The 17,930-nt window shown below is 42.6% G+C and overlaps 1 protein-coding gene across 1 annotated transcript in view; it reads right to left on the reverse strand.

Annotated features, from left to right (window-relative positions):
- clasp2 (cytoplasmic linker associated protein 2) overlaps positions 1–2,974 on the reverse strand; it is a 250,807-nt gene extending 247,833 nt beyond the window's left edge. Inside the window, 1 exon segment of the mRNA XM_080735691.1 lies at positions 1,720–2,974. Coding sequence (XP_080591817.1) covers positions 1,720–1,917 — 198 coding nt within the window. The 5' untranslated portion in view covers positions 1,918–2,974.
- Positions 2,975–17,930: the final 14,956 nt, after the last annotated feature.

Genomic DNA, 17,930 nt, shown 5'->3' on the forward strand with positions numbered 1-17,930 from the left:
GACCAAATTTGTCAATCAAATGCTCTGTCTGTCATCACAGACCCGCCTTCATTATTCTCATCTCTCTTTGAAGAGGTTTTCATAGTCTGTTTACCACATTAACACCAGTAATGTTGGTCTGTTTAAAAAATTATTCCTGCAGTTCAATAATTGCAGCATGACTTGAGAAGGAGAGAGAAAACAGAGATCCTCCGATTGCGATTTTTGGGGCCGATACAGATCACCGATCAACTGGAATCAGTATCTGCCAGTATCGATATTCTGCCAGTATCGATATTCCAGATCACATTCAGAATGTTTAGTCTGAGTCCAGATCAGCAAGATATCTTGGCAAGAAAACACTCTTGTGATGATACGAAACACAGCAGCGCACAGAGCAAAGAAGAAAGTAGGAAGCGAAAACAGACTGAGAGATGAAGACAGAGATGGATTGACAGCGAGATGAGAGAGACAGACCACCTCCAAACAATGAGGCTGTCTATCTTGACCCCTCCCCCACAGCACTGCTCCAGTCTGTCTGGGGCTCCCAGTCTGACAATGGCTGGCTTCTCTCAAAACACTCACACAGACACGCACGCTCACAACCACGGCCGTCTGAAACCAAAATAACAACAAATCCCCCCCCATCCTAAACAATCCACAGGAACGCCATGCACTCAATTAAAGACTATTCGTCATCAATAACACCAATAGAATAGATCATGTCCTTTTAAAAGAAAAGGAGAAATGTACTAGATCATTGTGTCGCTTATGGGTGAGAATTCCCTCAGGCTGAAAGTAAACTTTAGCTTTCAGCTGAGTGTAGATAGATAGAACAGTTTGAAATCTAGAATTAGCAGTGTTTTTGAGATAAGACTGCTCTTTCATGCTGATGATGGCAGATGGTTTGGGGTCTAACTGGGGGTAGCCAGTACTAGCCAGGGAGAGAAGACTTGTGTGACTGGAACAAATCATATTTCCACTCTAGGACAAAATCTGCTCCCCCCTCCCTTCTTCTCATCCATAACTGGTAATAATTCATGAACCACAGCGATGCTGCAGTGTCTCTGTCCAGCACACAGGAAAAAGGTCCAGGGTGCAAATTTGACACCTATAATAGGGGTCTGCATACAGACCCTCTCAGAGTTACTGATTCTGGGGTCATTAACATGTATCCGAGGCAAAGACTTGGCCTTGTCCGTGGCAAATTTGAGATTTTATTCTTTTACACACCATTTACATGTTCTTATTTTGATCATAAGATCCAATCACTGAATGTCTAGTCTCCAGGTGGGACCGTACCTATGTTCCCCAGGTTCTATGTTCCCCAGGTTCTATGTTCCCCACTTTCTTACCACCTAACCTACCCCTCACTAAAACTAATGCTGTGAGATGGGGAACATACTAGAGAGGGGAACATAGAACCTGGGGAAGATAGAGAGGACCCCCTCCAGGTTACCACTAGTACTAGTGGATCTCAAATGCTTTACTTGCAAGGACCCCCATAGAATGTACAAATGGAACCAAATGGGCCTTAGCGTCCATCTGGTTCCATTCATTGTCAGAATTATAGGCCTGTTATGGTCATTCAGGGCTAGCTCTATCATATGTGTTTCTGATTATGGTCCGGTCATTTTGTATGTCCAAGGCGAAAGTGTGATTTTGACACCACAAGCCAGCATGAAGATGAACCACTGGACTAATGGTCCCATGGTCGGTTCCTGTCCCCTTCTCACTCACCTTGAAGTTGCTGGAGTTCACCCATCCCGTCAGCTCGTCCACGGACTTGTCCAGCCGCGGCTTGTCGTGCTCCACGTCGGGCGAGCGCCCCGGGTCCTGCAGGTAGTCGATGAGCTCCTGGCCCACCTGCAGCCTGCGGGTGACGTCCTTCTGCACCACCTGCGCGTAGAAGTAGTCCATGTTGTCATGGTCCTCCATGGGGGCACCGCTGGTGGTGACGTGTAAAGGCTGGCTGTGGCCCGGCGGCCCCGGCGACTAGAGCAGGGGGAGTGGTGGGAGAAGACACCGGTGGATCGCTTGATGGAGACCGGAGGAGGAGGGTGGCAGAGATCCAAGATTGAGAGAGATCAGAACCCAGCCTCACTGTGGTGGTGGTCCCGGCAGGGGAGCAGAGTGATCATTAAACACACACACACACCCCTCCGAAAAGAAAACAACAGACCCGACGCGCGTGTGTGTGTGTGTGTGTGTGTGTGTGTGTGTGTGTGTGTGTGTGTGTGTGTGTGTGTGTGTGTGTCACTAAACAAACACCCTAGTGTGTAATAAATTAGACAGAACAACACTATACGTAATGTGTGTGATAATTAAACCCACACTAATAGACTGACCACCCTATAGTATACCTAATGAACACCTTTCTCTCTGTATAATTACAGATAGACTGGCCACGCTCCCTCGTTCAAAGCCAAGGGCTTTAAAAACTTAAAACTGTGATTTTTTTCCTCCGTTTGCTTTTGCTCAGTTCCTCCAAAAGAAGTGTTCCCCTTTAACCCTCCTTTTTCTTTTAACACAAGTTCCAGAAAGTTCCGTTAATGTTGAAATGTTAAGGCGGACACAAAAGCTCCTTCAAAACAAACACATCCACATGAAGAAAAAAAAACAACCAGCAGCAGCAGTACCACCGGCTGAGCTGGAAGAAAAAGCTCCCCGACAAACAAGCGCCTCCAGTCGGCCGAGCGAGGCACTATGGAGCCGCCGCGGGCATCAGTTAGCACTTAGCACTTAGCATCCGTTAGCATCAGTTAGCTCCAGTTAGCTTCCGAGGCTAGCTGCTCCTCCGCACTGCAGGCCCGCCTGTGTGGCTGCTGCTCCTCTCTGCTAGCAGCTAGGAGGACTCCATGGGACATAAATTGAATTAAAGTCTCCTCCAAAAAGCACCCGAGAGCGGTGGAAGTCTGTTAAAAAAGGCCCAAGAGGCTTCGAGTCGGCGTTGAACCTCCCCGAGGACGAAGCTATCCAGGGCTCCGAGCTCCGAGTCAACTCTTTTACAGCGGGACAATAATAAGAGCTGAGGGCCGGTCTGAGAGGCTCTGTGGTCCTGCAGGCTGCCGCTCCGCTACACATGGGACGTTCGCGAACGAATCGAGTCTTTTGAACGGCTCTTTGAAATGAACGATGGGATCCGGTTCGCATTAGGGAGCCGTTCCTTTCTAAATGAACAGTTGTGGGGAAAAGTATAAACATTATTTACTTGTGTAAAAAGTATCAATAGGCTACTGCAATGTAGAAATACTCTGCCACAAGTAGAAGTTTGGAATTAAAATGTACTTGAGTAAAAGTGCAAAAGTAATTGGTATCAAAATGCACTCAAAGTACCAATATGACCCATTTCACACGTTTTCCAATGAATAAAATGTAGGGGGGGGGGGGGGGGGCATTCGAAAATAGCAGATCTACAAGCTCACAATGCGTCGCTTGTAGATCGGCTATTTTCAAATGGCCTAAATGTATATGGCTGAAATATATATAGGGTTGAAGTGATTTGTAATTATAATCAAAATCTACAAAGTGACAAGTAACTAAAATGAGTCTTTTGAACGGCTCTTTGAAAGGAACGGATCCCAGAGATCCGTCTCACTTTAAAGAACCATAAATCCCATCTCTACGCTCCGCCGGTCACTGCGGTTAAAACACACTGTACCCCATAGCCTGGGAGGACGCTGCGCGTGCTGTGGCTGCAACCGCGCTTTGTTTTGGTTTCATAATAATTAATGGTAATAATATGGGTAATAATAATAACCATATATGTTTGTATTATTTTATTTTTTGCACACATTCCTCAAAATATATTAAACTAAAACATTAGATTCAATGTAGGCATTACATTTACCTTTCCTCCTCACAGATTTGTAATGTGCACCTTTTTTGTACATCTGTATTATATTTGATAAATTCAGGACCCCAGGGAGACTAGAGGCTCAATGGCTCATTCATGTGTCTCTAATTGGGATCCTTTAATAAACAAACAGATATCTGAGTGAGATACTACCATATAGAGTTGGATACTACCAGTAAAAAGGCCCTTTATACTCCTTTATTAAAGGAGTAGTACACCCCCAAAATAACCCTTTTCTATTGATTACTCACGCCATGGAGACTTGAGTTCAATAATATCTTTCGTTTTTGTTTTTTTTCGCATTTACTATAATCACATTTTTGTCTCAGGAATGGGACAAATAAAAAAATAAAAAAATATATATTATTATTAATTATTAACTCAAGTCTCCAAGGCATTTTGGGGGTGGATTACTTCTTTAAAGGACCCCGATGGAAACAAGCCATTGTATTTTCTTGGGTTTAAAACATTAAATCCTCTTTAGCAGTCCTTTTATTGAACTTTAGGCTATATTTCATGTGCTTTTGTTCTGCAAACTGCTGATAAAAGTATTCAATCAATCAAAAAATTGATTGATTTATTACACATTATATAACCAATTTAGACACTAAATAGTATGTTGTTAAAAGTTGCAACAGAATGTTTGTTGCATTTATGATCAATCTACACTACAGTATGTATCATATTTTGTTGATTAATATTAACCATTCTGGCTGTATTCTGTCCAGGCTATGGGATCTGGACTGGGGTCTGGGGAGGCGCCAATACGAGCGAGGCCCTTGAAAATAGCCGAACTACAAGCTCACAGTGCGTCGCGGTGCGACGCATTGTGAGCTTGTACATCGGCTATTTTCACTCCATGGCGACAGGGCCGAGGCGCAGAGGCGAGGGGTCTTTCGGCACCGCACAGCTGTCCAGCACAGTGCCCGATCCGGAGCATTTCCAATCACACACCGTTTTTTACACACAAAATGTGCTTGATTGCTTTGTAAGCAAGAATCTAAAAAGAGACACAGTCAACAACCAACAATAGCATAAACAATCCTCATGCCATGAACGTAGTGCGTGTCTGTCAGTTAGATGGATCTTTAGTGACCTCCAGCGGGAAGATGTTGACATGACTTGACTTGTTTGTGGCACTTAAAGGAGTAGTTCACCCCCAAAATGACTTTTTTTCTATTGATTACTCATGCCATGGAGAGTAGAGTTCAATAATATTTTTTGTTTTTTGTCACATTCCTAAGACAAAAATGTGATTTGAGTAAATTTACCCCCATTGATTCCGGATGGGGACCCGTTTCATCCGGAATGAATGGGGGTAAATTTATTGTTATCACATTTTTGTCTTTAATAGGAATGGGACAAAAAACTAAAAATATTATTGAACTCTAGTCTCCATGGCATGACTAATCAATAGAAAAAAAGTCATTTTGAGGTGAACTACTCCTTTAAATGTAAATAAACCATGACTGGAATGGAGTCTCGTCTGCTTGCATGGTGTCTGTGGTTAGGCCCCCGGTGGGGTTGAATAATAATCAATTACAGTGTGCTGTTGCATTTGATGTGATTAAGGCAAGGGCAAGGATTCACTCAATGTGAATGTCCTTTGACAAACTTTCCACTGTAAATATGTTATTTAGTTTCTTCTTCTTTACGACTGTTTTTTTTCTCTCTCTTTTTTCAGCTATTGATATCTTCTGCATAGTACTGACAGATGGATAGAACCATCTGTCATTCAATGTTATGAGATACATAAAGGTGTCCTATATGTAAACAAGCTAGCTGAAAGGCTTTCTTGGATCTCCTTTCAGTTGACCTTGTACCAGTGAACTGTACTGTTATCATGTACCTTAGCTCCCAGGCCTGTCTTGTGTTGCTGCTGCTACCACACTAAACTGAAGGGCTGATTTTATAGATAGTCAGGAGAAATGATCAGAATACCTGTCAGATCTGGGAATAAATTCCTTACCAAACAATTTCTTCACCAATGTGTTCGTAAAGGTGTCGAGTAACATATCTAACAAAGATTGAAATTCAACATCCCTAGCAAAATGTTTGACAGCTAGGGTAATTCTGGGTCTCATTCACTTACTATACACTGTACTATAAGGGAAACAATGACTCCCAAAAATATGCTTTAAGTGGGATGTGAGGGGTCTAACTAGGTGTTTTTAATTATTCTGAATCCATTGCAAGCATTTGTGTTGGACCCCAGACAACTGTGAAAAATGATGACTCATCACTAAACCATCGTTTTGTTTTTTGTTTTTTTGGGTCTGTTTTTAGCCCAATGAATGTTTTTCGTGCAAAACAAATGCTTGCAATGGATTCAGAATAATTAAAAACACCTTACGGTAGTTAGACCCCTAACATGCTACTTAAAGCATATTTTTGGGAGTATTTATTCCCCTTAAAATATCGTGTATGAATGAGACCCAGAATTACCCTAGCTGTCAAACATTTTGCTATAGTGACGTTGAATTTCAATCTTTGTACACCTTTACGAACACATTGGTGAAGAAATTGTTTGGTAAGGAATTTATTCCCAGGTTTTATTAATATCCCCTGACTAAGAGGGGCTACTGATGAGTGAGTAAGTGCAGGTGTGGGGACTGGGAGGGAGCAGGTGAGAGGGGTGGAGTCCAGGGAATAGTCCAGAGAAAGTGGTAGGACGTTTCTACACAAATTCCACACTTGAGAGCCCAAGGCACATTTACTATTAGTTACTTTTATTTATCCATTAGTTTTATTTTAATATTATTTTTCATTTATTTATTTATTTTCATCAACATAAAACTCCTGTTAAAACAGCTGTCAGAGAGAGAGAGATTGAGAGAGATTTAGAGAGAGAGAGAGAGAGAGAGAGAGAGAGAGAGAGAGAGAGGCATTAGTATCATCACAACCACAGCAGCCAGCGTTGTGTAATATCTGTCATCCGAGTCCCAGACATCATTCCTAGTCTGTGAAGAGGTACAGTCTCCACCATCATAACCCCTGGAGAACAGAGACTGAAGCCTCTATCATAGTCCAAGGTGAAGAGCTATCACCTCACCGCGGTGTCGTTTTCAAGCTATCACATAGGCTTTGTTATACATTTTTAGGTTCACCTTGTAGGCTAGTCAATCTAAGGTTTGACCCAAAAGAAATTGCAATAGTAATGTTTCAAGGTTTTTATGATCCTTAGGGTCATCCAAATAACATATTAAAAATTGTGAATTATATATTTAGTGGATCAAGGTAAATTCAGGGGGTTCATGTTTGAGTCCATTCACTTACTATACAGGGGAAAAAAAGACCCCCAAAAAATCTTCTTTAAGTAGCATGTGAGGGGTCTAACTATAGGGTTTTTCATGATCCTGAATCCATTGCAAGCATTTGTTTTGCACAAAAAACATTCGTCAGGTTAAAAGCGGACACCACAAAACGGAGCTGGCCCCAGAAAAGTGATGACTCATCACTAATCCATAGTTTTGTAGTGTCCATTTCTAGCCCAAGGAATGTTTTTCGTGCAAAACAAATGCTTGCAATGGATTCAGAATCATGAAAAACCCCTAGTTAGACCCCTCACGTGCTACTTAAAGAAGATTTTTTGGGGGTCTTTTTTTCCTGTATAGTAAGTGAATGGACCTAAACTTGAACCCCCTGAATTTACCTTGATCCACTAAATATATAATTCACAACTTTTAATATGTTATTTGGATGACCCTAAGGATCATAAAAAAAACTTGAACCATTACTATTGCAATTTCTTTTGGGTCAGGCCCTTTTTTAGCTTAGATTGACTGGCCTATTGGACAATGATAGATAGAGGCTTTACAACCTTTTCTTGAACATCTCCACAAAGTGTTCTCTAGTCCACCCACATGGCTGTCGTGTTAAGGCAATGGTTCTCAAATTCCAAATTCCATGGGCTCCCCTTAACTCTTGACAGTACAGTACAAATGGAACCACATTATACACTGTCAGAGTTAGAAACGGTTTAAGGGTCCATTTAGAACCTCCTAAAGGAACCCTGAGAGTTCCTGAACCTACTTTGAGGACCACTGGTGTTAAAGGACGACTTCACCCATTCTCAACCTCTTCATATAATAGGTCCTGGCCTAATTCTCCTGATAAAATGGAGCCATTTTTTCCCATGGTCTCATAGGAGGGCTGTGGACACTTCAGAAACCCAACTACCAGGGACATCATCGAGGCTGGTTTATTCGTATTTTTTTCTTCAAGATTTCATTTATTTTATTTAGACTTTTATTAACGCAAGAACAATGGCTTTTTATAGCATGCTAACTTTCCAGGAATAGACAGCCTGCATTTGCTATTAGCTTGAATGATTCCCCAACGATGATGATATGTCACTGGTAGGCAGGTTTCTGAACTGTCTATAGCCCTCCTGCTCTGAGACACAGACTGAGTAGACACATAAATGATAGCATTTTATCATGAGCATTAGTGAGGACCTGTTAAACGAAGATGGGTTTTCAGAGCAGGGTTATTTTAATGATAGATCAATTGATCGTGTTCCGGCTTGGTTCAATGGAACTTATATAGTATACTTTAATAAGTTCTTATTTATATGTATCACAATGAAAAGTCATTTTTCAAGGTTCTAAAATGTATTTACATTATTCTTTAAATATGAATGTTATATTATCATTAAAATCTTAAGTGTTTTTGCCAATTATTTGGGGACCCACTAGCAATACCCTCACGGCCCACATGTTGAGGGAAAGGCTGTTGTAGAACATTTCATTGGAGCAGTCAAAGCTACTGTGTGGCGCTCGCCTTGTTATACAGTAATTCCTTACTTACCCCATATCATAGCACGATTGCCTAACTCACATTTTGGTCAAATTGACATATTTTGCCTATAGCTCTATTCTCCCAACACTACTTCATTGTGCCTTATTGCCTGTGTCCTAAACCAACCAGAATGCTTGTTGCATTCCAAAATGACTTGCAGAAAGTGCTTTAACTCTTAGGACCCATAAAAATGTGTCTGTGACCCACAAATGGGTCCCGACTCCCGACCCAGTGTTTGGGAAACAGTGATCTAGGTGACTCAAGCAGAACATTTTGTTTTGTTTTGTTTCATCTCTCCTGAAAAAACGTACACATTATGAGTTAGGCAAACATGCTATGAGGCTAACGATATGAGGACTGAAGGGACTTTGACCAACGTTGCTCACCAGATCTATTAAATAGAATTCAAATAATTCTATGTTTGTTTGATTGAACTTGCCTGGAGTGCCATATTAGTGGAGTTATGTTTATATTAAGTGTATTGTGTTAAAGCTGCAATCCATATGATGCACGTCCTACACAGGGATTCCAACCTGGTTCTCAAGCATGGCAGACAGACAACATTTCAACCTCATAATTCAAGAGACAATATTGTGGCTTTAAACTTCAGGCAGTACAACTTGTCAAGCTGTAGGTGTCCTTTCCCAACATCAGGATCTTAAACTTCTCGATGAAAGAACACCTTCACCCACTGCGCTTGTACTAGCTACAGTATATTGTACTAGTAAGACGCCTCAGGGCGGCAAGCGACCAAAGGACGAGGTCGCGCCATGTCTTGGCCATCTGGCCAGTGATGTATATCGGACCAGTATCGACCCATATATGCTGTTAGAGCCCAAACATGCTTACTCAGTTATTCGTTAGGTGAAAGTCCTGTGACGTCTATGACATCTGACATCATACATACAATCCCTTTTTATGCACATACAGTACATGGAGCCAGCCACACAGATATGGGCTGTCTTGGCCATACATGGATTCTGTTGGTGTGGTATGTGGCCGATGTGACCCCCATATATGGGCATTCCCATTTGAAGTCCTGTTAGATATGGGCTTAATATTGATCACATCAGGTAACTCCATACATGGGCATAAAATGGATTCTGTTAGTGTGGTTCCCCTGACATCACGGTGATCTCAGAGCATGACGTCAGAGCGGCAAAACCATAGACGGTAAAAAAGTGGACACGTCCAGGGGGAGACATGATGTGCCGTTTCACATACTAAACTGCGACCTTTGGTCGCAATTAACTCAATGACTGCTATATGGAAAGTTTGACGAGTTATAATCAATGTTCCAGGCCGGCAGTGACGAGTTTTATTCATGTAATTAGCCAGTAGCTATGCCCCTCCCAAAAAGCTTTTGTCCAATGCTAGCTTAGAATAACTTCCTGCTTGCCAAGGTTTGCCTTGGCAACAGCCTTGGCAAGCTGCCGGTTGCTAAGCTAGCATTGGACAAAAGCTTTTAGGGGAGGGGAATAGCTACTGGTTAATTAGTGAGGTTGCCCGACAGGGCAACACACTGTAGTTCTGGGGAGACTTTATTTTCACCACTAGATCAACTTTTTATTTTCACCACTAGATCAACTTTTTATTTTCACCACTAGATCAACTTTTTATTTTCACCACTAGATCAACTTTTTATTTTCACCACTAGATCAACTTTTTTGTGAATCAGATGCCATTGGAAATTGATGGAAATCGAAATTGAAGGAAAAATATTTGGGAGTGGTGCTAGCTGGAGGGGAGGCTCTCTCCATTCCGACATGTCGCCACTCCGAAATTGACTTCTTATTGTCGGAGTGGCGACACTCCCATGGGCCTAAGGTTTAGGGTTAGGGTTAGAGATAGGGTTAGTGTCGGAATGGAGACATGTCGGAAAGGAGACATGTCGGAGTGGAGAGACGCACTCTAGCTGGAGTATTGGTTGAGCTTCACATGACAGTTAACTTGCTGCAGAACATAGTCACGTTGGCAAACACTCTTGCAATTTCCAATTGCATCTTTCTAGTTCATAATCGCGATGGTGCACATCTGCTGTAAAAAGGATCGGATCCGGTTCCCAACAGGAAACAGGAAGTAGGTGTGATGAAAAATCCATCCATGAACCACCAATCTCCATTTGCTCCCATGTTAGTCTCGCATGGCCAGACTGTTGCCTAACACGATTTGCAAATGCTCCCGGCATACAGTCTGGGTCACGGAAATAGAAACGATGAGGGCGAGATAAAGCGGATGTGACGCAACCGCTCCCTTGGTGCAGTAGCAATAACATGTCCTACTGGAAGCGTTATGTCTCCTTTTCATTATTTTTTGGGGCGTTATTTCGTCTTTCTCTGGTGTTGTTGGTGTTACTTCCATGATGTTTTCAAATGTTTTCTTAAACTATACACCCATAACAAGAATATGCCGCTCGAATGACTCTGTGCGAGTGTGCTTCTGTTATGTTTCCAGTGGGACTACAGTTCAGTGCAGTAGTGGCTACTTCCGATACTCGCCGTTCGGGAGTTGCCGTTCCAGACTCTATATAGCATTCGGAGATTGTGGAATAGTTGTCTGGCTATGCGAGACTACTGCCATGTTAAATTTAGCAGGAAAACGGCCATATCTCTGTTTCCTGTGCGGCGGTGTCTCCCCAAGTGTAAACGGTTTGGCGTGGCGTGCAGTCTTTTTACAGGTGACGCCGTGGCGTGGCACGCGTATGGATCGTGCACAATCTACTGGATCTTACTTGAGATGGATCTGCTGTAACTACTTTTAAAAGGTAAAAGTAGAAAAGCAATGGTGGCAGTCAATGAGTTTAACATACAGTACCAAAGAATTGATTAAAGTCATGTTTCCTTCATTAAAATACCTTCCGGATTGCAGCTTCAAACAGGTTCTCTATATCAGTGGTTCTCAACCTTTTCAGGCCGCGACCTCATAAATAATCATATTTGAACTGGGGACCCCCCCACCCTGTCAAGCACCAAGATATAGTTGAGGCATTACATTTTGTATAACACGGTTCTATTGTGATAATAGCCGATCTACATGCTCACATTTGTGAGCATGTAGATCTGCTATTTTCACAATTTCTGCCTCTAATATTTGACAATTTGGCCAATGTTTAATTTGTCATTTTAGAGGTATTAAAAAGTCTTGTGCAGATACCATATATACACTTACACGTTATGACTGTTTGTTTACTGTTTGTTTACTGTGAGAAAACAATGTTGCACATTAAGTTTATTCATCTGGGGACCCCCCCAAAATAATTTGGGGACCCCTCTAGGGGTCCCGACCCACAACTTCATGGCACTAACCAGGGGTCCAGGCAGGCTCAACCAGACACTGGCTTGTATTTGTGCAAATGCTTGCTTGACACGGTTCACTTGTTCAAAACGTCTTGTTTTTCGAAGAACATCTCCCAAGGTGGGATTACGACTCTAATACCATCTATCTGCCAGTCCTGATATTTCATAAAACATCAGGGGTGGACATGGAGTCAGACAGGTCTGCTGCAGTACACTGAACAGACACAAATCCAAATCAATGACGACATTCACCAAATGCAACATTTTAGAGAAAATAGTTTCCCGGGGCAGCAAATCTTCTTTCAGAGCAGCAAGGAGACCTCGTGTCACTTCACGTTAGCTTTGTTTATAGGATCAACTTTCAACTTTCCCCGCAACATCATTGTGATGTCAGAACAGGTCAGCTACACCCTTCGGCTGAGCTGGGATGAGGTCATTGTGATGTCAGAAGAGTGACAGACAGACAGACTTGAGCTTACGTAGTACAACGGCATCACTTGTCACCAAGAACAGATCTACAAGCTAACAACATGTTCGAGACGAAGCTACGCGTTGTTAGCTTGTTTATTTATTTTTGGCAAGCGACGCACGCTTGCGTGACGGCGCATTGAAAGACTCACTGCTGTCCTGGAACGCAGCTTTGTAGGGGTGTTGCACCAAATTCTGGTCCTGGGTACAAGGATTCACTCACATTTTGTGCTTTAACTATTGAAAAAATAGCAGATTGCAGATACAAGCTAGCTCACAGCGCGGCACCGAGTGACGTGCTGCGAGCTTGTGGATCTGCTAGTTTTGAAAAATCGTGAAGATTTGTGCAAGTCTTTGAATATTTCAAATCCTTCCAAGGTTTTTTGAAGAAAACTATGTTTCTATGTCAGTGGTGCTCAAACATTTTTCAGATCTCAAAATATTTAGTTCCAGGGACCCCCCAGAAGCAAAGTTTGAGTTAAAAATGTTAAAAAAACAAACTTAAAAAAATACATATGTATATTCAAAGATTTGCACACATTTTCACGACTTTTGAAAAGTAGCAGATCTACAAGCGTGCAGCACTGCACTCGGTGCCGCGCTGTGAGCTTGTATATCTGCTATTGCTCAATAGCTAAAGTATAAAATGATTAAGGCCCCTCCACCTTGGGCCCTGGTAACTCAGTCCCACGTTCCCCCCACTTGTGACACCCCTGCTCAGCAGTGATGCTTCTGACTGACGCAGTCGGTCACCCTTCCTGTCCAAACATAACCATTTTTATTTATTCTTAATAGGCTCCATGCACAGCAGCCATATTGGAAAGAAATTTGGGCCCCCACATGTGTTAAGAATGATACTAACGAAGGCCCTGTTCCATTTAGTGTAGCACTACGTACTTTCTTGAGGACCTGAGAATGTATGTGTACACTCTCAGAGTTACAGACCCACAAGGGGCCATTTGGAACCCCCTCAAGGACACTTTAAAAGCCCTTTTCCACTGACTTGGCCCAACACCACACCGCTCACTTCCAGGTTTTCCACTACAAGGACCTGGGTAGAGTGGTGTGAAAGTGGTACTAAATGTGGTACTAAAAAGTATCCAATCCAGAGTAGGTCTGAGCTAGGCCAAACCAGGCCAAACACTTCATAACGACTGAACACTCACTGACTTTTCATTTAGGCCACCAGGATATAGTTGTAATACATGATAATAGATGCTATTGTGTTATAACCACTATAATAATCTATTATAGTGTATTATATTAATACATTCATACTTTATAGTTTATCATAATCACAGTTATAATCCATTATAGTGTATTATAATTATGATAGTTGTAATACAAATTTATATTGTGTTATAATCACAGTTAAAAGGGTCAATTTGTTTCTTACTGATTTGTGTAATGGAAAATGTAGATATTTTTATGTGGTGCAGTGTGGTGTAGTGTGGTGCTAAAGCTGCAGTCGAAAAGGGGCTAAGACCCACAGGTGTAGCAGAGTGTTTCCAGTGAGCCAACATGCAGAATATGGGCACCCTGGCTCTGTTTGAGCAGAATGGAACAGAGCCTTCATCAGTACCATCTCTCTCTCTGGACAGATAGGCATGGACAGTTTACGAGAAGCACTGACAAAAAGAAAAGAAAACGGAACAAAAAAGAAAGACATGGAAATAAAAATAATTTTGTTTGTAGGTCTACTCCTCCAATCCTGAATGAGGTGCCGTACATTGTAACTCTTTTGTTAGTTGTTTTTTGTTTTTGTTTTTTTTTCCTTTCTTGCCGATGCAAAAAAAAAACATTCTCTGTACAAACGGAAACACGATCTCAAAAAAGATTTCTTCTCAGATGCACACAAAAAAAAAAAAGAAGTCCTGCGTCCTCCGTTCCGTATCTGCTGTCGTCTGGGTTTGAGTTTCTTTTGTCTTGTTTTTTCGAACCCTCTCCCTCCACCAAAACGGGAAGGGGCGAGAGACCACGGCGTGTCACCGACGCTCTGTCTCTCCCGCCAAAGGACCGCCTTCCCCCCCCCCAACGAAGCCCCGTCCCCTCCCTGCTCCTCCTCCGCTCGTCCCGCAGCGCCGCTGCGTGTCTATTGGTTGGAAGCGCAGAAAGCAGGTACGCTCCCGTCGGAGGGTGTGGTCGCGTGTGATTGGTGGAGATGATGCTTCCATCTAGCCTGGCATTAGCTAGACTGATAACGTGGATTTACTCACGCGTTTCCTCGACGGTATCATGATATACTAGTCTAGTAGGAAAGGGGATGCGCATAGGGTGGATTTTTTTCGCCACCTGCTTTTTCTTAATGCTTAACTCTTATACTGCTTTGAACGTTCCTGTTCGCCCCAATCCTCCAGGGACGTCTGTGCCAATACGCCCGTTCGTTCGTTTGATGTTTTTTATGGATTATGATAAAAGTCGTCCTTGCGCAACTTTTGAATGCATAATTGGACGTCTGTGTCATTTTGAGGACAGCCGGAAACCTTTCATAAAAAAAAAAGTAAACAGACTGTCCTGGCTCCGCCTGCCCAGAGCGACTAGCTGCCAGGGGCGTCAATTGGGTATGGCAGGGGTATGCAGCTGCCATACCTTGACAGGGGGAAATAATAAAAATGTACTTTTCATCGTGCCTGTTGCTAAGGTATGGCAACATGACTGGTGTCTTCACCAGACACCAGTCATGTTGCCATACCTTAGCTTGTTCTGAACTGACGCCACTGCTAGCTGCTAGCAGCATTGAGGGACTATATTGTTTTATGCATCGGGCTGTTAGTAGAGAAAGAGAGAGAGAAACGTTGGTAAAAGCGATCATTTTGTCGGAAATCAGTTGTTTTATAGTATTAGTAGTATAGTAATTGTAGTAGGTAGTAGTATTTAGCAGTACTAGAATATTGAGATGTATTAGGCCAACTCAGCCTCAACTTGCTGGTATCATTCCGCCGAAGTGCGACCCAACCCCCCCTGACCGATAGAAATAAACTTTGTTAGAATTAGGATTACACAACCTACCCGTGTTGGTGACCCAGGACCAGCGCCCATGGTGGTGGTGGTCGTGATGATGACGATGATGATGATGATAATGATGATGAAGAAGAGAAAAAGATCACTGTAGCCATTGTTATTGAAGATAAAAAGATTGAAGAACGTAGGACGTCATCCGCTCCCGACCGGATCAAAAGCCCGAAATTGGAAGCGATCCCAGACTAAGATGGTGCCAGTCGCGAAGAACCGGGGTCCAAAAATGGATCAAGAGCCTCGTGATATTGTGGAAACCGATCCCGACGGAGCTCGACCCCCGTGTAGGATGGATCCCCCCGCCCGGGGGCTCACATCGCCGCAGCAGCAGAGACCCATGTACCGCCGCGAAAAGACGGACAAACTGGGCGATTTGGCCAATGAAGAATGGCTTCCGCGTAGAGACCCCTCGGAGAACAGAGGCCACGATTCTACTGTCCAAAGTAAGACTTCCAATCCAGTGCATGTATGTATTGTATAGTTGTATACTGTATATAGTTGTATACTGTGTGATAACAGAGCATCCGTGTGGAACTGGAAGCCTGGGATGGGGGGATGGTCAGTGGGTAACGGTTTTCCATTGCGACGTGTTGCCACTCCGACATTGGGATCCGGTCTAGAGCCCGCCTACTGCATCCGGCTATTTACACGTACACATACATGCAAGAAATGTTTCCGTATCCGGACCGGATCAGTAACTTGATCCAAGCAGTTAGGATCCACGTGCTTTGTTTGTTTTTGTCGCTACTCAGGACACACGTGGAGTTCCTATCACGCGCGTGCACGTACCGCGTGTAGTGTACGTGCACTGCACAGCCTACTAAGATTATTTGATGGGAATTTAGGATTTATTGGCTTAGTTTGTGTGTGCGTGCGTACGATGCGTGTGTGTGTGAGAGAGAGGGAGAGGTTTCTTTTTATCGTCATCATCATCATCATCATCAGTAGCTGATGATGTAGCTTTTCAGTTCAATTCAAAGGAGCTTTATTGGCATGAGAAAACATACGTTTACATTGCCAAAGCAAGTGTTACAAATAAAAACTGTTGAAAATGGGGAACATAGTTGGAGGGAGTACAGCTTTGTGTAAACAGAGCTATGTTGCATTGTGACATTTTATATAGGTATACAGGGTATAAAGGGAATTTCACTGTGACAGTAAATGCATGGTAACTATTTACTATAACTGCATTTTATGTTATATATGAACTTATTGTAAGTCATTTGCTAAATGTCAAAATTGTAAATTGATTTGTTTAGATATAAACTATTTGATATTTTCCTGGCTATGATTTTAGATGATGAGTCGACGATGATGATGAGCCTACTTCTTCATTTCCACATCGTGGTCGTCCAAGGACAAGGATAGGTAAAGAAAAAACAAACTTTTTTCTGTAAATCAGACTTAGCACCATGCACATGCTCACATAGACATCAAAGGGGGCTTGAGCCCCTGCCCTTTTATCCATCTGTAAAAAGTGCCCTCTCCAGACCATGAATGCTGTTTTTACATAATTACTATATATATATATATATATATATATATATATATATATTTGTGTGGTAAGCAGGAAGTGCATAGAATGTTAGAGAGGCAGGGGTTGACATTTCTAAAACGGCCTTTTGATGAAAATAGTAGGCCCCCAACCTCCACGCATTCTGCTGTGACGCGTTGTGAGCTTGAAGGTGTACTATTTTTCATGTATTTTATGTAATTATGTATTTGTATAATTTACAGATCGACCATGGGCTCGTGTACGAGTCACACAAGGATGTGTGTGTGTGTGTGTGTGTGTGTGTGTGTGTGTGTGTGTGAGAGAGAGGGCGTCACGCATTCTGCTGTGACGCGTTGTGAGCTTGAAGGTGTACTATTTTTCATGTATTTTATAGTAATTATGTATTTGTATAATTTACAGATCGACCATGGGCTCGTGTACGAGTTCAGCAGACCCGGTGGAGCCCTTCCGGAGGAGCCTGGCTGGAGTGAAACAGAATGGAGCCCCAGGCCCTGTGCAGGCTGAATGACACACACGCACGCACGCACGCACGCACGCACGCACGCACGCACGCACACACACATATACACTCTGTAGACATGTAGTGTCACAGTGAGATAAAGAGAACCCTGAAAGCTGAAGCAGGATTCAGGCTGAAGCTCATGTCACTGTGTCAATGTTCTGCACTGCTCTTACTACTGCTCTTACTTCTCTTACACACTAAAAGTGTGTAAAAAGACACTTTTTCTTGTTTTTATTTTTTTGAATTTGTTTGTAAACAACCACTGATCATAGGTGTGATGTTACTGAAGCCAACAATAAAAGGCTAAAGAGAGATTTCTGCCTGAAAATGTATTCTTCACAAAAATGCATTTTTCTCAGCTTTATGTTCTCAAAGAGCTGTTTTTAGGCCACATTCTGCAGCTTCTAGCTAATGAACAGAACAAGATAAAAGCTCGAAATCTTTTTCTGTTGCAAAGTAGACATTCTATTCTACGTTGCCATATAATTGTTGTCTTTA

This window comes from Nannobrachium achirus, assembly GCF_963921795.1.
Source record: "Nannobrachium achirus genome assembly, chromosome: 10".
Taxonomy (NCBI): Eukaryota; Metazoa; Chordata; class Actinopteri; order Myctophiformes; family Myctophidae; genus Nannobrachium; species Nannobrachium achirus.